This window comes from Saimiri boliviensis, chromosome 9 (genome assembly GCF_048565385.1).
Source record: "Saimiri boliviensis isolate mSaiBol1 chromosome 9, mSaiBol1.pri, whole genome shotgun sequence".
Classification (NCBI taxonomy): Eukaryota; Metazoa; Chordata; class Mammalia; order Primates; family Cebidae; genus Saimiri; species Saimiri boliviensis.
This window is the reverse complement of record NC_133457.1, coordinates 22,999,933-23,022,254: the sequence shown is the minus strand read 5'-3', so window position 1 is coordinate 23,022,254 and position 22,322 is coordinate 22,999,933. Positions and strand designations below refer to the sequence as shown.

Genomic DNA, 22,322 nt, shown 5'->3' with positions numbered 1-22,322 from the left:
TATTTTTAAAATCTTGTTTTCTTCTAAATTTATTTTTATTGAAATATGGACATCAACAATAACGCTTATGTGAATGCCTTCCATTCAATTTAGAATAAAAAGAATTAGGAATAAGAAGAATGTGAGTACTTCCAATCATTTAATGTACTTATTTCCAGCATTCCATTTATATTGAAAATGTACCTGCTCTCGATGTCTGTACATTCTTTCTTTGTACTGCTTCTTTCACAACAGGATCTTCCATTTCAGTGGTAGGCTGAATGGGTTTTTTAAGAAAATAATAAATCATATATATTTTATACAATACAAAGTTAGTAATTAAAAACAAATATATATAATTACCTTCAAGGAAGGATGTTATTCAGGAGGCCCTACAAAGCAAAGGGGACGTGTCATCAATTATATGTAGGTATGACAGGGCCAACCAAACATTTATGCAGTGTTAGTATCAAGCTGAGTCCTCATGCCTGGCTATGAAAATAATTACTTAAGGTTTTGAGGGTTCTTTTTGGCATCTTCTTTTTATTGCCTAGGACAGCAACGTGATGGAAATGTACTGAGTAAAATAGGAATATAGGATCCCTAAATCACAAAGTTTATTTTTCAAAAGTGAGATTGTTTCAAATGCCTATAACTAAAATAGAAAAGTATGGATATTAATGTGAACATGTTGGGCTGATAAGGATAAAAGGGACCATTAAGCAGTGGAGCAAATTATAACAGAGAATCAATGTCAAGGCTGATGGTGAATGCTACAGAGTATTTAAACTTGAAACATCAGAGGCATTGATGCCAGAATACCACAAATATTTATCATGTGCTTCCCCTTGTCCTGTTACTTAGGAAATACACAGTTGGGATACCAGTTCAGGTGAATGTGTGATTCACCTCTCATCAAAGAAAGGGTTCTAAATTGATCAGCTATGATACACACTTATGAAATAACAGTTTCTCAAAATTCTCATTTTCCCATGCCCACATGGCTAGTGAAGCACCTACATTTCTCATATCCTCTTGTCTGATGTTGAGTTCCTTGATCCACTCAGTGCAAGACTTAAAACACATCAAATAGACCATATAGAATAAGCTTTCAGTATAAAAATATTTATCAAAAGAGAAAACATTGAATTGCCACAGTCTTCATAGAAAAGAATAAATGTTTATATTTCAAGATCAGTGCAGTATTCTTAGAAAATGATAATTTTGGTAGTCACAGAATGAATTTTATAATATGACTCCTTCTAAAATTAGCTAAGTTTGGTATGTAATTTTACTTTGTAAATGACTTTTATAAAACAGCTATCATATCAAAGAACTGGCTGAACCCCCCAAAATTAGCCAAAATGCAACTTAATCACATCTTATTCACTCATGTCAATGAAACTTCTTGGTCTGAGGCCTGACAGTTATGAAGAGAAATTAGCTGCTGTGGTTACCCTAAAATTCTAGCATTCCCTCCTGCCTCCAGTACTCTCCACAGCAATAACTGCTTTTGTTAGATTGGGCATAATATGCCCAAGGAACTGGAAGTGAGGTGTCTCAAGCTTCCTTGGTTTTAACTCCAAAGTCCCCCAACAAACTTTCTTTTCTTCCCCCTTCCTTGCCCCTTCCCAATCCCTCTTCCTTTGCAAAAGTAATCTTTAGATCTGTCATCCTGATGCTTCTTTTCCTAACTGCTTTTTTTTTTTTTTTCCCAAGACAGAGTTTCGCTCTTGTTATTCAGGCTGGAGTGTAATGGTGCGATCTCGGTTCACCGCAACCTCCGCCTCCTGGGTTCAGGCAATTCTCCTGCCTCAGCCTCCTGAGTAGCCGGAATTAAGGCACACGCCAACATGCCCAGCTAATTTTTTGTATTTTTAGTAGAGACGGCTTTCACCATGTTGACCAGGATGGTCAGGATGGTCTTGATCTCTTGACCTCGTGATCTACCCACCTCGGCCTCCCAAACTGCTGGAATTACAGGCATGCCGTGCCCGGCTTCCTAATTGCTTTTTATGGATAATTGCAACCACTTTTTTCATCTGTATTCAGCAGTAGTATACACCAACAATTTCTGTTTTCATCTCATTCTCCTTCCTCTGTGGCTAGAATCCTACTTCAGAAATAAAAGGAGATTAATGCCTTCCCTTGATTCTGTTATTTTTTTAAATTGCTGTCCAATGGTTCTTTTTCCAGATTTCTCTAAGGAATGCTATTTCCTTGTTACTCAGAGCTCTGTCAGCACCAACACCACCTGACTACTCCTGAGAAGGGCAGAATCCCGCACATGCTGAATGAGAATGTCCATTTTCCAGAAGCTCCTCAACTAATTCATGAAAATTTGGATGCCCTGTTCTACACTAATGTGCTTCCATATTTGTTTACCTTAATTGCCCATCTGGAACTTAGCCTCAGTTTCTTTCCTATTAAGTCCCTGAATTTAATTCTGCATTATAAGCCATAATGTTTCAAATACACTTAATCAGGCTATACCTTCTCTAACCTCTCCATAAATCACTTCACACAATTAAATTATGTTAATTTGGCCTATATGATACTATATGATGAAGTTATGACATTTTCCATAAAACTAAATTATGGCTATACATGGCTGACCATTTATGGTGATATTCATCTATGGTAAATAAGACACAGGTCTGTGTGGTGAGGTACCTCAATCCTTAATGCCTCTCTAACAGTGAGAATGAGAGCAAGGGCAGGAAGATGTTACTCTGATTCTCTGACACATTTTGGTGCTGGAAGCTGACATACCTTCTTTCCCATTTCTGTCACCCTGCTCTTCCTTCTACAACTCAATTTGACTTTACTACCCTCCTTTACATACACCCACATATTGTTTCATTTATTCCATGTACACTCTGCCCTCCTCATTCTTTCTTTTATTCATTTTATCTTCCCTCTTTCCTGATTTTCCTCAGATTGAGTATCTCAAAATGGGAACTAATAATTCAGATCCTTTAGTGGTACTCTCAATAAATAGACTCAGCTGCTGACCCCTGATTAGATATACAACTTATCACCATTTTACTTCTCCTTTACTTATTATACATTTAATAGAACATTTTCTTTAGCTATTTGAATATATTAGTGCTAATTTTTTAAAAATTCTATCAAATGACTTTTTAAATAAAATAGTATTCTTACCTTCTTTTACATTGACTATACTTGTCTTTTTGTTTTGTTTTGTTTTTCCATTGGCAGGTCCAGGTAAAGGCTCTGACACTTTTTCAAGGACACCTGCTGAGGTAATATCAAGTATGAGTTTCCATTCAAAAAATTATAATGAATTGCATAAAGACTTATCAATTTTTTTGTCTTCTTTTGAAACAGGGTCTCTGTCACTGAGGGCTGGAATGTAATGGCATGATTATGGCTCACTGCAATCTCAGCCACCTAACCTCAAGCCATCTTCCCACCTGAACTTCCTGAGTAGCTGAAATTACATCTGTGTACCACCATGCTAGTCTACTTTTTTATTGTTATTTTTGTAGAGACAAGGTCTCACTATATTGCCCAGGCTGGCCACAAAGTCCTGGTGTCCTGGGTTTTTTTGTTTTGTTTTGTTTTGTTTTTTGAGACAGAGTCTTGCTCTGTCACCAGGCGCCAGGCTGGAATGCAGTTTTATGATCTCAGCTCACTGCAACCTCTGCCTCCTGGGTTCAAGCAATCTCCAGCCTCAGCCTCCTTAGTAGCTGGGACTACAGGTGTATGCCACCACACCCAGCTATTTTTTTTTTTTTTTTGTATTTTATTAGAGACAGTGTTTCACCATGTCTTGACCTCATGATCCACACCCCTCAGCCTCCCAAAGTGCTGGGATTACAGGCGTGAGCCACCGCGCCTGGCCCAAACTCCTGGTCTTAAGTCATCCTTTCACTTCTGCCTCCCAAAGTGCTGAGATAACCAATGTGCACTACCATAACCCAGCATTAATCAATTTATTTAAATAAATCGCAGTTTACCCAAACTTGGTGGCTCACTGTTATAATCCTAGTCCTTTGCAAAACCAAGGTAGGTGGATTGCTTGAGCTTGGAGTTCCAGACAAGCCTTGGCAACATAATGAGAACCTATCTCTCCATATAAAAAAAAATACCAAAATGAGTTAGTCATTGTGGTGTGTGCCTGTAGTCCTAGCTACTTAGGAGGTTGATATGGGAGGATTACCTGAGCCTGGGAGGTGGAGACTGTAGCAAGCCAAGATCATGCCACCGCTCTCCAGCCTAGGCAATAGAGCAAGACTCTGTCTCCCCCGAAATTTCAGTTTAGTATTTTAAAACTAATTTGACTTAAAAAATAAGAGAAGCATGTACTGAAAACCAAAGCATTTCAGTAGAGAACATCGTCTGCACTTTCTAGATCAGCCTCATCTTTTATCTTCATATGTCCATTGACTTGCTTATTCAAGCACTGCAGTCCAAAGGAAACATATTCACAGACAAAATATTAGCATGTGCATATCTCAGCCAGGAACTAGCTTCAAAGTACCTAACTCTACTTTGCAATCTCTACCAAAAACAAGAAAACATTTAAAAAATATGTATTGGCAACTGAGCGCGGTGTCTCATGCCTGTAATCCCAGCACTTTGGGAGGCTGAGGTGGGCAGATCATGAGGTCAAGAGATCGAGACAATCCTGGCCAACATGGTGAAACACCATCTCTATTAAAAAATACAAAAATTAGCTGGGTGTGGTGGCGTATGCCTGTAGATCCTGCTACTTGGGAGACTGAGGCAGAAGAGTTGCTTGAACCCAGGAGGTGGAGGTTGCAGTGAGCCTAGATTGTGCCACTGTACCCCAGCCTGGCGCATGAAGACAGAGCAAGACTCTGTCTCAAAAAAAAAAAAAAAATATATATATATATATATATATATAATATATAACATACATATATAACATGTTATATATAGAAAACATGTTATATATGTAACATGTTATATGTTTATATATATAACATATATATATATATATAGAAAGAGAGGCCAGGTATGTTGGCTCACGTTTACAATTCCAGCACTTTGGCAAGCTGAGGCAGGTGGATCACCTGAGGTCAGGAGTTTGAGAGCAGCCTGACCAATATGGTGATACCCTGTCTCTACCAAAAATGAAAAAAAATTAGCCCGGATTGGTAGTGCACACCTGTAGTCCCATCTATTTGGGAAAATGCGATGAGAGAATTGCTTAAACCCAGGAGGTGGAGGTTGCAATGAGCGGAGATCGCACCACTGCACTCCAGCCTGGGTGAAAGAGCAAGACTGCATCTCAAAAACTTAAATATACACACATACACACACATGCACATATATAAAATATATGTAATATAAATACATATATTACTTAGTGTAATACTTACAATGTTAAAAAATTAAATATCCTCATATAAATATTTCAGTGTTAAGATGATAGAAAACTTGGAAATATGTCATATTGAGCATCAATAGAACACCATAGAAGATGCTTTATTTAGGTAAAGACTTGAAAAAAACTATGTATTTTTAAATAAAATCTTTACTGAGAAAAAAATGGTTGAATAATGTAATAAAATTTATATGTTATATTTAAAAGCAAGTGAATTATCAACTGTGCAACTATTTTTATTTTTATTAAAGTTCTGGGGTATATATGCAGAACATGCAGGTTTGTTACATAGGTATATACGTGCCATGGTGATTGGCTGCTTCCATCAGGCCAGGGCAGTGGATCAAACAGTTAATCTTAAGAATTTGGGAGGCCAAGGTGGGTGGATTGCTTGAGCCCATGAGTTTGAAACCAGCTTGGGAAAAGTGGTCAAACCCTATCTGTGCAAAAGACACATAAGTTAGCTGGGCATGGTGGTGCATACCTGTAATCCCATATACTCAGAAGACTGAGATGGAAGGATCACATTACCCTGGAAGGTCAAGTCTGCAATGAGCCGAAATTGCACTACTGCACTTTAGCACAGGCAACAAAGTGAGACCCAGTGAAGAAAGAAAAGAAAAGAAGAAAAGGAAAAGAAAGGAAGAGAAAGAAAAGAAAAAGAGACAGAGACAGACAGAACGAACGAACTTCAAAAGTGTAGCAAGCTTTCTTTAAAAGGAAAAATAGAACATTTATTTATGAAGCATCTAAAATGTGCCAGGATTCTATTTCACATTTGTTGTACATAGTGTAATCATAAAAAATAATTATGATGATGGCTTTCTGCCCATTCCAGGGTACTAAGAGCAAAATGATGAATAGATGTGATCCTTTGTTCTCTCCATTCAGAATTTCCTTCTCTTAGACTTTCACATGGCTGGCTCTTTCTCATCCTTTAGTTGGCAGCTTAAATATACTCAGAGAGGTCTTCTCGGACCACACATTTCCATTCCTCTCCCATTCCCATCCTAACTACAAACTTCCTTGCTATCTTTTTTTTTTTTTTTCCCAAGACGGAGTTTTGCTCTTGTTACCCAGGCTGGAGTGCAATGGCATGATCTCGGCTCACCGCAACCTCTGCCTCCTGGGTTCAGGCAATTCTCCTGCTTCAGCCTCCTGAGCAGCTGGGACTCAGGTGCGTGCCACCATGCCTAGCTAATTTTTGTATTTTTAGTAGAGATGGGGTTTCATCGTGTTGACCAGGATGGTCTTGATCTCTTGATCTCGTGATTCACCCGCCTCAGCCTCCCAAAGTGCTGAGATTATAGGCGTGAGCCACCATGCCCGGCCGATACCTTCTAACATTTTCTGTTTTCTTTACAGAAAGCATTTATAGTGAGAAGTATTTGCTCTTTCTTTTTATGTTCCTAATACTATAGGATAAGATCTCATCTTGTATATTCAGTGTCTCACTGACTAGCACACTTTGTGATCTATAAGAAAAATAAATTCTAGGTCAAAACACTTAAAATTTCATCAGAAAGTCTGATGTGCCAAACTGCTATGTTCTTACAGGACATCTTCAGTCATAGTAGCCTGCTGAAGTTGAACACACCCCTACCCCAAATTTAAAATCCCCATGCCATTTCCTGCTTTCCCATTTTCTTGATGCTACTGCCATTTTATCATCCTTCGGGCTTACAAAAACTTTCCTTGAGTTTTACTAAGTCACTGAACACTGTCGTAATCATTTTGTCTCACATTTGTAAACATATTTTCCAGTTTACAAATGTTTTTACATTTCCCACTACTTTTGTTCATTACACATACCTGAGGGGTACCATTAGTACCGTTTTTGTGAGCGAGGTCAATGACAAATAAAGAATTTTTCCCAACGTCCCATACCTCGTAAGTGGCAGAACGAGGACGCTAACACATCTTTGGACTTCTATTTGTGCTGGTAAAACTGCACCACCTGCTTCTATTGAAAAGTCAGGCCCCTCCCATTTCTTTCCACAGCCATAGCATTAGAATTCACCATTATTATTTTATACTTCTGCTGTAAGTATGGCTACCACAAAAGTACTCAGTGTGTTCTCTTTTTGAAAATGACTTCCACTTACTACAACACTAACCTAAATTGTTCTTACAGGCCCACATAGTTACTACACCCCAGGTTTTTTTCTTAACCTAAAATGTTCATTGTAGATCTATATTGGACAATCAAAATATATAAACATACTAAAATCCCAGCATTATCTTTTCAAGTTCCAATTTCAATAAAAACTACAATTCAAACTGTTTCTAACTCTCCTTACGGTTTTGCACATCCAGATATATCCATTTGGCCACAGCTTAACCTGAAATATTCTTTAGATTTTAGATAAACATTTTCAGAACACAAAGTGATTTTTTGCACATTCTAAACTTTATTTTTCTGGCACTATACACTTGCTTCTTAAATGAATCATGCAAATTAGCAGAATTATACCGTGAAGCAGTAATTTACTTAGCACATAATTACTTTATTAATTATGAGCTAAAAACATGAGAAAATAATTCATTATGGGTATATGTAGGAGGTAATTATTTGCATAAGTCACTTCTTACGGGGGAAAATCAGAATTTAGTGTATATTGGGTTGGCATTGCAAATAGTATTAGTTGTTTTTACTCTGTTTGTCAAAAAGATAAAGTGCATAAATTTAGCTCTTCCAAAGAAAAGAAGAAAAAAAAAACGAGTAAATCTTGTGAGCAATAATTGTTGAATGAAAGCCACACTAGATAACTAAAGAGAAAGCTGTAATTAAATATGCTGACAATGAAGACACAGATGGACTGAGAGACCAGTCACTAAAGAAATGAGATCTGTGAGAAAAAAATCAGGTGGGGATAAATCATTTTTAAAATGAGGATGAAGGGAGAAACAACAAAGCCTAACTAGTCAATTTAATATGAGCTTCAGCTAAGAGAAAAAAACAACAACATGATGTACCCTAAAGTACATGGAGAAACAGACATGTAACAGAGCCTTTTGTTCCTTTATAGCCTTAACAATACAGGTTAATACTTATGCTACAATTGGTTTTTAAAAAATATTTCTGTGATACAGAGTTTAATTTTATTACTATAAAACATTCAATTAGCTAGCCATGGTCCTCTACCACTACCTAAACGACCATTATTATTACAGAGAGGGAAAACTAGAACTTTCCATCAACTCTTGACCTAGAGAAAGAATTGGTCACCAGAATTCTAAAGAGTAATAATGCATGTCTTATAAAGGCATACTTACTAGAGCATGAGTTGGGGCTAATAAAATGTTTAAGAAATTTTAGTCTAAAATCATAATCTAAGATTCCAGTTGAATTATACTAGAAAATATATTGTAACCCTCTTTGCTATTAATGACTATTTCTAATTTATTTCCTTTTTTTATGGCATAATTTCTAAAAGTAACACATCAAAACTTATACATCCTTAAACATTAAAAAAATACAAATGTAAGCAATATTTTTAAACTGCAGTATTTAATCAATAGATACATTATGTATATTACTTATAACATTCCATTATATAAAAATTCATTCATCTATTTATTCAGATTAAACAACTATTAAGGCTGAATGTGGCAACTCATGCCTGTAACCCCAGCACTTTGAGAGGCTGAGGTAGGCATATCATGTGAGTCCAACACTTAAAGGCCAGCCTGGGCAACAAGGCAAAACCCCATCTCTACATAAAATGCAAAATTCAGCCAAGTATGGTGACAAAGGCCTACAGTTCCAGCTACTTGGATGGCTGAGTGGGAGGATCACCTGAGCCCAGGAAGTGGAGACTGCAGTGAGCCAAGATTCCCACCATTGCACTCCAGCCTGACAGAGTGAAACTCCATCTCGAAAACACAACAATTACATGCTTCTTACATGGAAGACTGTATTCCAGGTACTCTGGGATACACACATATATGTTTATGACCTCCGGTAGCTCAGTGTGCAGGAAATTCAAGTGATTATTTAAACAACTAAATATAAAAATTCTGAAATTTTAAATTTCTGAATGTAATATAAAGACTTTGAGTGGATATTTAAAATAAACTACAATGACAAAATTATGGTATTAAAGTCTTACCATATTGGTATTGAGTCCACTTACATAACTGTTTATTTGCAGTAAAATACATGTTATTCATTAGATGAAGTGTTTTACATATACCCTCTATGGGCAACTTATAAAACACACAAAAATCCATTTGTAATACAAAGTTTCATAACATAAATTTAAATTTCTGCATTTCTACAATTTATATTTTTAATGCAGATACAATTTGGTTATGTTGCCCTGGCTGTTCTCAAACTCCTAGGCTCAAGGAATCCTCCTGCCTCAAACCCCCAAGTAGCTGGGACTACAGGTGTATACCACCATACTCAGCTAGTTTTCTACAAATTTTAATATTATTTTCGTCTCACTACAGGAGTAATAATAGAAGAAGAAAAAAATCTCTCTTAAAAACTACAAGGTACCAAAATAATAAGTGTCCAAAAAAAGCTATATGCTGTGTGCTGTACAGTTTTGCCAATAAAAAGTACCAGGGAGATTCCAGGATAACTACAAGTAATTTGATTCACTGAAGATTTATACAGGCATAAATAGTATGAAAGTAACACTAGTATGATTTAAAAGCCAATATTAATATTTATCCAAATAAACCTTAACCAAATTTTATATTTCCTTTATTGGGGAAAGCATTTTCTAGTGTGATTTTCCTGTCACTGTGTGTTTTCCAGTTCATTTTCTCTTAGTTCCCACCCCATCACAGTACTTAATCAATCCTTTGTTAGTTAACAAGTTTAAACAATTTTTTTTTTAATCAACTAGCCATGTCTATGCTTTTCTCTGACCAACTTTGTATTACCAACATAAAAACAGATAAACCACTGCTAAATTTTAAAAGTAAATAATATGCAAAACTTGACTGAGTGAGAAAATTAATTTTACAAGAGGCCACTTTACCTTGGTGGTAACAATGAAGTTGTCATCTGGCTTAGGGCATGAATCAACACATAGTTCGTGGAAAATGCTTTAGAGCAAAAACATACAATGAAAATGAGCAAGTTGATTTCTTCACAAATTGTTTAACTGCCAATTCATATTCAGCTTCTCTCTCCAAAAAACAAAAACACAATCTGGGGAAAGGTCAGCTATCTGTACATTAAATAATGTTTCTTGATATAATTAAAACATGGCCTCTGTTCTAAAAACAGATTTTGGTTACCTAGTTTTGTACCTCTACCTGTCTAAATATATACAATATTCAATTAAAATTGACCTTGAGCTCCATAACAAATAGTGACCGCCAACGTATACCAGAGCCTGATGATAATTTACCCTGACATATTATCTATCCTGAAGTTGTAGTTAAAATTCAACTAATAAATGACATAACTTTTGTTACCTAAAATGGAAGAAACCTGATGACCTAAAACAACGTGGAAAGATACACTACTTCGTGTCCATTATCTATCTATGGTTAAAAGACTAATCTGTCACTTCAAATTGGCATTCTTGATTCCTCAGCATAGAAACCACTTAAGAAGGTCCTATTGCTTTTCTTTGTCTCAAAACAGTACAGGGAATCACCTACAACATTTGAAACATGTGAATGCTTAGTGCACAAAAGTCTAATAACAAATGGGTATTTTCTCTTTGAGAACACTCTTCCCAGAAAGATCAACACATTAACAGTAATAAAAATTCAATTATACTCACTCTATACGTCCTACCTTTTTCAGGTCCACATTAACTAGGAAGCCCTTAAATCCTTCACAGGTAGGGTCGGGCGTGGTGGCTCATGCCTAAAATCCCAGCTCTTTGGGAGGCCAAGGGGAGCAGATCACTTGAGTTCAGGAGCTCAAGACCAGCCTGGCCAACATGGTGAAACTCTGTCTCCACTAAAAATGCAAACATTAGCCAGGCGTGGTGGCAAAAACCTGTAATTTCAGCTACTAGGGAGGCTATTATGCTTGAATCCTGGAGGCAGAGGTTGTGGTGAGCCGAGATCACGCCACTGCACTCCAGTCTGGGTGATGGAGCGACACTCCCTCTCAAAAAAAAACCTTCATAGGCACTCAGATACCCAAGAAGAGAGACTGCTGGAAAAACAGAGTTCTGACAGTTGTACCTCTATTTCCCTAAGTACTATCTAAACATCTTTCTTCCTATAGACTTCCAGATTCCACTTGTGCAGGGCTTCTTGGCAGTTTCCAATCTTCAAATCTTCAATCTATGACAGCACAGATTCCTGAAAGGATGGTCTCAAATGACCAGGAGTGGCTCTCTACATCCCTGCTCCTGAATAACAAGCTAATTGAAGTCTCCATCAACTGCCCCAGCATAGACATACCTCCAATTTCCCAACTGAACTTATGACTGATTGGCCAGTCAATCATGCCCCTGACTCAGCCTACATGAACATTGGAAGGCCATCAGTGAATTATGAAAAGAAGCAGAGGTGAGGAGGCACCTGCCCTGGGCTACAGATCTATGCAGTTCAGCAATCTCCAGCCCCTAGTACTCAAGAAGCTCTAAGCCACCCCTCTGTAAGTCAGAATGGAAGCACATGATACCACGTTTCTATATGCTGTAGAGACTCTTCCCAGTGTCTCAAAATGTTTTAGCATCTTTCAGTAAAAATCTTCGTTTGTCAGTTATTGATTAAAAAAAAAAAAGCAGCAACGTGTTTAAAGCTCCCTTGAACCCTCTATTTTAATGTGCCTTTGTAAATTTCCAAGATCTTGTGTTCTTCATCTTTGTAATTTATCTTTATTAAACTTGTCATAAACTCCAATATTCTGACCTCTTACTGAAGAATTCATATTCCTATCCAATAAGGTATTGTTTCTCTTCAAACTTGGCCTTCCCCTGCTCATTCCATTCTTAGCCACTGCCATTGGGTTTAACAGTTAATTTCATTCTCATTCTATCCACTGGGTACACCAGACTCACTCCCCCTTTGTATCATCATCATCATCATCATCATCATCATCATCATTATCTGAGACAGAGTCTCACTCTATCGCCAGGCTAGAGTGCAATGGCATGATCTCGGCTCACTGCAACCTCCACCTTCCATGTTCAAGCGATTCTCCTGCCTCAGCCTCCCAAGTAGCTGGACTACAGGTGCCTGCCACCATGCCCAGCTAATTTGTTTTGTATTTTTAGTAGACTGATTTTCACCATTTTGGCCAGGATGATCTGGATCTCTTGACCCCATAATCCGCCCGCCTCAGCCTCCCGAAGTGCTGGGATTACAGGTGTGAACCACGATGGCATGGCTGTAATCTCAGCTATTTGGGAGGCTGAGGCAGGAGAATCGCTAGAACTCAGGCAGCAGAGGTTGCAGTGAGCCTAGACTGCGCCACTGCACTCAAGTCTGGGTGAGAGAGCAAGACTGTCAACAACAACAACAAAAAAATGCCCATAATATAAAAAAAGAAAGATGAGTACTGGACTTTAAAATGAGTTCAAATCTCATTTCTGCCACTTCCTATGTCCAAAAAGAAAACTATCCTAATCTATTGGAGTCTCAGGTTCTCTATCTAGAAAAACACTTGACCAGAATGTTTAACACACTTTGAAGTACTAGAGGTTATTTTAATTAGTCCTATGATTCCTTAAAATTCTGAAATTCTGCATGCTTTTGATTGTCTATAGGAGAATTGGGGATACATAGTCAGCAGAATTTGGAAAAATAGTAGAACAAAAGAAACACCAAAAGCAGAGAGGAACACTTTAAAACATCAAGAGGTTATGGAAATGTCATGGAAAAAGAAAAAAAGACTAAAGAAAAGTATTGTGGAAGTAGGCAGAAATACTAGCCTAAAGGGAAAACCAAACTGGGAAGTCAAGATATTTCTCTCAAAGACTTGTCTAATCTTGGTTTTATAAAATTTACAATCCTATGGCCAAACCTTTACACTGCTCTAAAGCCTTTGATGGTAAAGATAAGATATTGGTTACCACTGAAATTGTCAAATTTATTAGGACAAACTGTTAGACCAACCTCATTTCTAACAATAACCTTAAATGAAAGTTAACATATAGCTAGATTTGACTGTATTCATTAATCTGATTCTAACATATATCTTGATCCAATTGCTGCACAGAGCTTTATCCATCTATGCTGAGGAGCAAAAGAAAGATTTGGAAGCCAGGCAGGCTGATGGTTTAACTGTGACTAAGTCAGCTACTTTGTTAACTGTGGGGTCATGAGCCAATTAATCAACCTCTCTAAGCCACAGTTGCCTATTTAATAAACAGTAGGTTATAAGAACACAGATGTTGTGACGGCTTTATGAGATAAATGCATAGCACATAATAGGGTGGTTAGCTCAGAATACAACACTCAACAGATATTAGTTTCTTCCATCTATATTTCCTTAGTTAATACAATTTTTTAAATCTGTAAAATCCTACCTGACTGCAGATTCATCAGAACTCCCAGGATCTATTAAAGGAAAAGACAAAATGCATTGTAAATCAATAACAAATATATAGAATATTAAAAACATAAAACAGTCATTCATGCCTGTAATCTCAACTACTTTGGAGACTGAGGCAGGAGAATCACTTGAGAAACCCAGAAGTTTGAGACCAGTTTGTAAAACATAGCAAGACTCTACCTTCATTAAAAATTATGCACACTTGCATGCATGCTTTAGACCATTTTTCTTTAAAGTATAGGACTGATGCTTTGTTATGAAGCATTCCTTTGGGAGCATACCTGAGACCTTATTAGAATTAATATAAATGATACCTACTGGTATGTGATTAGTGCAGAAAGAACTCTTACTTCCCTTACTTTGTATTTATTAAATGTAAAGAATAAATTTATCAAAATTTGATTTCTACAAGTGTACTTCAGTATACAAGTCATCTTAGACAAACCATATGAGATTAACTAAAAATGGTATTGTTAGCAGAACAGATGTGATAAGTGACCAATGTCAAAGAGCATGATTTCTGAACCAAAATATGAAGGGCAGTTAAAACAGAGTATACAGTAGTTCCCTTATCCACGACGTGTGGAAAAGACATACTTGCCAGATTTTTCTTTGCTCTCACACCACAGAAACAATCATCAACAAAGAAGGCTTCTGTGATCAAATGTAGGGAGGGTTTTTCCCCACCAACAAGCAAGCAATCATTTCTGCAGATGACACAAGCTGGGTGTCCTCTAATTCAGTTCTCACACTCTGTCTGCAGATAGCATCAGATTCTACAGGAAAAGGGCTCAGTACCATGAGATTGCCTCCCTACATCAGTCCTAAGTCTGAAACTCCAGAACTTCTGACCAACGGGCTTCAATTTGTGTTAAATTCAATTGCTGGAATGACTCAAAGTACTCAGGGAAACACATTTACCAGTTTGCTGTGAATGACATTACAAAAGGTACAGCCGAAGAGTTGCACAGCGTAAAGTGTGGGGGAAGTGGGACGAAGATTGCATGCTTTCCCAGGACACACCATCCTCCAGGAACCTCAGTGTATTCAGCGAACTGGAAGCTCTCTAAGCCCAGTCCCTGTGGGTCTTTATGAAAGCTTTATTACATATGCACCACTGATTAAGTAAATCACTGGCGTTGGTGACTGAAAACTTTCAGGCTTTCTCTTCATCCCAGTCGGCAGAGTGAGACAGGAGATCTCAACCCTCTAATCAACGTCTTCATAATGACCAGTTGCCATCCTGAATCTACATAAGGGCTTCCAGCCGTCAATCATTAGCATACAAAAAGACATCAGTGTGGAATTTCTAATGATTTTAAGAACTGTACACCAAGAAATGAGTCAATGTCCAAACAGATTTTACATTCGTAGTTTTTATTTCTGCGGTTACAACTAATAGTCAACTGTATTCCCAAAATATCACATGGAAAACTTCAGAAATAAACATGTCATAGGATTTAGTGTGTCATTCTGAGAAGTACAATGATACCTTGAGCCCCTCCATCCAGACCAGGATGTGAAGTATCCCTTCGTTCTGTACATCCACACTGCATATGCTGTTCACCCATTAGTCATCAACACGGTCTCCTTCTCTGTTGCCCGCCATTAACATCATTAAAGCCTGAAGATCCAGGGTCACTCACAGCTCATGCAGTTTTTTCTGACTTAGATTCAGGGGGTGCATAGTGGCCCAACACTGCATTACAATGCCTACCTCATTCACCTCACTTCATCTCATTATACAGGCATTGTATCACTTCACATCATCACAGGAAAAAGGGTGAGGACCATAACAATATATTTTATGATGAGTTATTGTTGTTAATTTCTTGTGCCTAATTTATAAATTAAATGCTATCATAGATATATATGTGTAGAAAAAACCTGTATGTGATTCAGTACTATTTGTGGTTTCAGGCATTTCCTGGGAGTCTTGAAATGTATCTCTTACATTTACGGGGGAACTACTGCACTTACTTTGTTGAACACAACACAGCCTCCCTAGCTCTGCAGTTAAAACTGTTCAGGTTAGGATAAAATGACTGAAGAGCTCAAGACAGATCAATGTGTTACTCTGGCTAATACTCTTCTGGGTAAGGTGCTGGGTGGTTTACTTAGTTGTAGCTATCTGCTCAGCTCTACAGATAATAAGTCCCAAATTCACCTGCTATTTTACCTCCCACAGAAAGAACCACTGGAAAGATCACTCATTTAAAAGCTTATTCACTCCAAATCACACCTCATATTCAGAGAGAAGCTTAAGAAACACTGGGGAGGTGTGGCAGGCTGCCAGGCAGTACTATCTCATGTGAAAAATGTATAGAATGAAAACTATCAATGCCCTCTTGCTACCAGAATGTGCCAATGCTTTCCCCTCTCCCTAGTAGGAGAAAAAAAATTCTTTTTAAACATATATAAAGCAAAATTGTGTGATTTCCTTGCCATCCCTCATGACAGAGAATCTAGTTATAGGTGAGTCATGTCATAATACAGACTGTTTTCTTTTTTTTTTAAAGACAGAGTTTCACCATGTTGGTCAGGCTGGTCTTGAACTCCCGACCTCAGGTGATCCACCCACCTTGGCCTCCAAAGTGCTTGGATTACAGGCATGAGCCACTGCACCTTGCAATACAGACTGTTTTCAAACTCATCCCTCAAAGGAAGACGATCAGTGAGGAGCATGGGTATTTACCTATAGCATTCACTGCCTGGTCTTATTTCCAACTGAAAGTACGTATGGAAGACTTTGTGATTCCAGTTTTATAAAGTACAACCTCTTGAATTTCTTCCCTTCCAAGGAACAGAGAGTCTATCTGAAGCCACCCCATGAACCAAAGTGCTCCAGTGTGTACTGTGTGTTAATGCATGGTGTCATTTTCCTCAACCCTTTCCATTATGCGGCAATTATCTACATAAATCATGTTTTCTAAATATGTAAAGCACATGTCACCAGATCTTATGATTTAAAAAAGGAAGAAAAACAAAAGGACAAAGTATATCTTAAATGACTACATTCAATTACTACAGAACTTTAACTTTTTAACTAGTCAAAAATATATCCACTGTATTATGTCAACTATATGACTCTTCTGAAAAAAAGTAAAACTATGAAGATAGAAAAGATCAGTGGTTGGAGTTGCTACGAAGAAAGGGAGAGATGAACAGACATAGTATTGAGAATTTTTAGGGTAGTGAAACTGTTCTATCATATTAAAATAATAGATACATGTCATTATACATTTGTCCAAATTCACAGAATGTACAGTATTAATAATGAAGCCTATGTCAACTATGAACTTTGAATAATTTTAATGTGTCACTGTAGGTTCCTCAGTTGTAAGAAATGTACCACTTTGGTGGAAAATACTAATAATGGGAAGGGCCATGCATGTGTGGGAGGCATGGAAAATAATGAGAAATCTCTGTACTTTCCTCTCAATTTTGTTGTGAACCTAAAACTGCTCTAAGAAATAAAGTTATTGATCTAAAAGAGATACTCATTGTCTATGCTTCCCAGGATTTCCAGAACAAAAACTAAAATGAAAAATAAAAGATATTCAAGGAACCTGTTATTATGATATATTTAAGCAAGACATGACTTCCAAAATTGGAGATCATTAAAGACCAAAATAATAACATGTGGCATTATTTCTCAAATTGAAGTATATAAAATATGTAAAACAAAATATATTTAATTGCATGCTCAGGCAAGAAAATATTGATAAAATGATTATTTTCTTATTTCACAATTCTAAACAGGGAGTTAGCACAAGATGAAAACTAAATTATTCATGTAATAAAAATAAAAGATTTTTATTCTAATTTTGTCATAAATTATTAGGTTATTTAATTTAACGATTTTACTGAAAGGCTAATGAGATAAGGACAGATTGTAATTACCTAATACTGCTATGGTAACTTACAAAGAAATACCTGTTAAGTCACCAAAACTCAAAAAAGGAACCAGCACTGCAACTAAGGCTGGATCATACAACAGAAACTAGTACCAAGTTACCTTATCTTAGATTATTTGCTGTTAAAATGAAATTTTAAAACAGCACCAAAAATTAAGTTGAGGATAAAACTTGTATGCAGAAAAGATTTCATATAGCAGGCAAAAGACTGACATCCTTAGAAAGGCCTGCATGCAAGGCTGGCCCCTTGGCAGATGTTTAGGAAATTGAAATTGAGAGGGTTCCCACCATTCCCTGAGAAGAATGGCTCACTGTGTCCAAAGTGTTTAGAGAAACAATGTGGTTACTCTGAACAGATGCTTTCCTTCTGGGAGTCTGGAATTTGGGTACATGCGAGGGAGATCTCCATTTAAAAAACTTGGGTACTGAGTCACTAATGAGATTCTAGTACTGGTAGACATAACTACAGCTGTGTTGCCAAAATGTAAGCCTGGGAGAATTAAGCAGATCCTGGGACCTCCACAGGATAGAACTCCTCAAAACTTGTGCCTGGTTTCCTGCAGACTTGACCACATGCACTTTTTCCCTCTAATTTTGCCTGTACCCTTTCACTGTAATAAAAGATCTGAGTATGATTATTTTCTAAGTCCTGTGAGACCTTCTAGTGAATCACCAAACCTGGGGGTGGTCTTGGAAACCCTTGACACAAATGTATCACATAAGATTTTATTAAATTGATATATGTGACTGTCATCAGATGGTTATTTCACAGAATAACTTTTCCTAATCTGTTTTTCTTTTATTTTCTTTTTTCTCCTTGGTATTTGACTTGGAGATTTTTTTTTTTTTTTTTTTTTTTTTTTTTTTGAGACGGAGTTTCACTCTTGTTACCCAGGCTGTAGTGCAATGGCGCGATCTCGGCTCACCGCAACCTCCACCTCCTGGGTTCAGGCAATTCTCCTGCCTCAGCCTCCTGAGTAGCTGGGATTACAGGCACGCGCCACCATGCCCAGCTAATTTTTTGTATTTTTAGTAGAGACGGGGTTTCACCATGTTGACCAGGACGGTCTCGATCTCTTGACCTCGTGATCCACCCACCTCGGCCTCCCAAAGTGCTGGGATTACAGGCTTGAGCCACCGCGCCCGGCCTGACTTGGAGATTCTTGCCTTTCTGTATCTAATTGCAAAAAGCCATTGATGCAGAAGGATTATCTGAGCTCAGAAGTTCCAGACCAGCCTGGGCAATATAGTGAGACCTCATCTAAAAAAAACCTAATAAATATATACATACATACAAATATACATACCTTATAAAAAATAATAGCTAAGCATGGTGGTGTATGACTGTAGTCCCAGCTACTTGGGAGGCTGAGGTGAAAGGATCATATAAGGCCATGAAGCAGAAGTTGCAGGGAGCCGAGATTGCACCACTACACTCAAGTACTAGCAACACAGGGAGACACGGTCTCAAAAATAAACAGATAAACAAACAAATCCATCAACAAATAATTGTGTATCCAGCTAGATGTAGCCACACATGACTATGGTCCCAGCTACTCAGGAGGATGAGGTAGGAGGACTGATTAAGCCCGGAAGTTCAAGGCTACAGTAAGCTGTAATTGTACCACTAAACAGACACTGTATTCACAACATAGAGAGACCCCATTTCTTATAATAATAATAATTAATTAACTTGTATAACTGGAGAAAAACATATGACTACTGAGTAAAGTACAAGTCTACTACTGATCATGGAGTTCCTTTTACTTGCTTCTAATCTTTTTATTTATTATAAAACTAGAAACATGGTTCACCCATTAAAGGCAGTTCATCACAGAACAAGTCAAAAAATCAAAAGAACTGCATCCAAAATGTAGGATGTGTTATCCGCTGCTCCCTGCAAAGAGTGGATTTGGTCACAAAGAATCAGCAGGACTTAATTTACTGGTGTGTACATATGCACGTGCAAGAGCTCATGTGTGTGCATATGTGTATGTGCCTGAGTGTAAACAATGACAGATAAAACCATTCTGCTTACGTAAGAATATGTAACATAACTTGTACCTCTCACAAAGGAATTGTTTTTCTGTCTTCTGCACTCAGTAGGTATCTCCAAAACATAATCTCCAATTTGTATGGGTGCACGCTGGTTCAATTTTACAGTTCTTATTGCCATTTACTTATGGTACAAGAAAGGGACTGTTGAGTTCCCAGTTCTAAAGATAGTTACTTTCTTAGTGACAAAAATTAATATGTAATACAGTTAACCCTTGAACAGCAAGGGTTCTAACTGCAGGGGTTTACTTATATGCAGATTTTATTCTGCCTCTGAAATCCATAGACAGATGAAGACCTTTGTGAGGATCCACTAATGTTTTATGAAAAGTCAATATATTTTTTCTGATGATTTTCTTTCTAACAGCTTCATTTCTCTACCTTACTTTGTTGTAAGAACACAGTATACAATAATGTAGCACAAATAAAACAGGTTTTAAGGGACTGTTTATGTTATCAGGAAGGTTTCCAGTCAATGGTGGGTTACAAGCAGCTAAGATGGGGAAATTAAAAGTTATACTCAGATTTTGAACTGCACAGAGATTAGAGTCCCTAACTCCCACATTAGTCATGGGTCAACTATAATTATTTATTTACTAAATACAAACAATCTATTATAAAAATGAACTGGAAGATCCCTATGTATAACAACTTCAATTTGTTATAATGTGACTATAGAGAAAACATACAACATACTACCTTAACAATCTTTTTTCTTATTTATGCAAAAAATATTATACAAAATTTTAGGGATTGTAATAAAGTAAATGATTTTTTTTCAGACAATACTGTTTTAGATTATAAATTAGATACAACTGCCTTCTTAAATAACTCTGAATTCTAAAGAAGTTAAATTTTGAAAATTAATTTACATATATGTATATATATATATATATATATATACTTGCAATTTACACATATTTAAAAATTGGTCATTTTCCATTAAAATTACCTTAATCTTACATCCTACTTTTTTTTATCAAGAGTAGTACCAACAAGATAAATGAGAAATTTACTATCAGAAATCTTACTTGCCTTGAAGTATCTTCTTTTTATGTTCCAAAATTTGGTGTCAAATTCTATGTACAAAAAAGTAATAAATAAAATTGCTATTTTAATACTAAAATAAAAAATATTTACCAAACATATTAAATTCTTAAACCATTTCAGGCAATATCAGCACTAATACCAGAATTTAATTTCTGTCTCATACACTTCAAACTTTTAAGCTTTACAAGTTTATTAACCTTTTAATTAAAGAAAAAAAGTGAAGTACTCATAAATGAAGGGAGCACAGCTCAGTAAATTAACTGTAGTTAGCTGGACATCATGCAAATGTCCTGCACTCAGAACGAGTCCTTGCTCTGTAACCAACAGGTATTTGTGTTCAGACAAGTTGCTTCTCTTAGGCTCCATGCTTTCTTAAAAATAATGATTTTGCTACCTTACTTCACTAGGGTTGTTAGGAAGATGTAATGAGATTCCATGCTTAAATGTTCAGAGAAATAGTAAAGCAATGGAATAACTTACTCTTGAACTTTATGGCTGAAGCTATTTTGGAGTCCCAAATGAAGCTTGATGTGTGTTTTTCCATAGGTTCTAATATTCCAATGTTGCAGTATTCACAAAATGTTACCAAGTGCTAATTTTGTTTATTAGCTGTATTTATTGTGGCTTGTAATTCAGGGCATTTTAGCTAATTCATAACTTATAACTAAATTTATATATAAATATATTATCTCATTAAAATAGATAACATAATTGTCCCCTATTACTGAGCTCATCAATCACACTAGGAGCAGAAAATTAACAGATGTCAAAACCTGGCTTGGACAACCACCACTCCTTCTCTACCTCCTCAAACTCTGAGCCAGCACATCTGTGCCAGGATGCTGGATCTCCATGGTCCTCTCCAAATAGCACAGAAGAAAAAAACTCTGCTTTTACTGTTTTTAAGGTTTATGAAGGAAATGCAAGTTGACATTTTCCGATTTCCAAGACATGTACTAACAACATATATGCATGTAACATCCCATATGTTACTCAGCTCTGTTCTCATTTCATACATCACTGTACATCAATAGTTTTATAGTGATAATCACAATTTTAATATTGGGTAACTCCTGTTTTGGTTTGACTCACACTGCTTCCTTGGAGCTGATCAAGAAATAGTCAAATGACTTTCCAGGGGCAATGCAAAATATGGAATGCTTTATGAATTTGTGAGCCATCCTTAGGCAGCAGCCATGTTTATGCTTATCTGCTCCCTATTAATCCAATTTTAAAGTATATGCTGCTGAAACAAGTACAAAACCCTGTTTTATACATGGATACTCATGAGTCATAGATGAAGCTTAGCTCTGTTCAATCCAACTCACCTACTTGAGATTCAGAGAATTTTATCGAATGGATTCCTGTGAAGTAGAACTTTAAAATATATTTGAAACTTGAGGTAGATATGCAAGTAACCTGGGAAATTTTTATTACTGTAGAAATGGATTACTTGAGGGGC

At 36.8% G+C, this 22,322-nt stretch overlaps 1 protein-coding gene and 1 non-coding gene across 4 annotated transcripts in view; one reads left to right on the top strand and one right to left on the bottom strand.

Moving 5' to 3' along the window:
* LOC104650885 (uncharacterized) overlaps positions 1–17,335 on the top strand; it is a 74,250-nt gene extending 56,915 nt beyond the window's left edge. The window contains exons 4-5 of one of the 3 annotated variants that reach the window (XM_074405584.1): positions 3,202–3,245; positions 14,602–17,335. In XM_074405584.1, coding sequence (XP_074261685.1) covers positions 3,202–3,245; positions 14,602–14,605 — 48 coding nt within the window. In that variant the 3' untranslated portion in view covers positions 14,606–17,335. Of the gene's footprint in view, positions 1–3,201; positions 3,246–3,330; positions 8,578–11,561; positions 12,187–14,601 lie in introns of those variants that run through there. The other 2 variants (XM_074405582.1, XM_074405583.1) reach the window with 2 other exon arrangements.
* Positions 17,336–22,006: 4,671 nt separating this feature from the next.
* LOC120368356 (U6 spliceosomal RNA) lies at positions 22,007–22,115 on the bottom strand. The gene has a single exon (XR_005582515.1). It is a non-coding gene; the product is annotated as a U6 spliceosomal RNA (small nuclear RNA).
* Between the last annotated feature and the right edge of the window lie 207 nt (positions 22,116–22,322).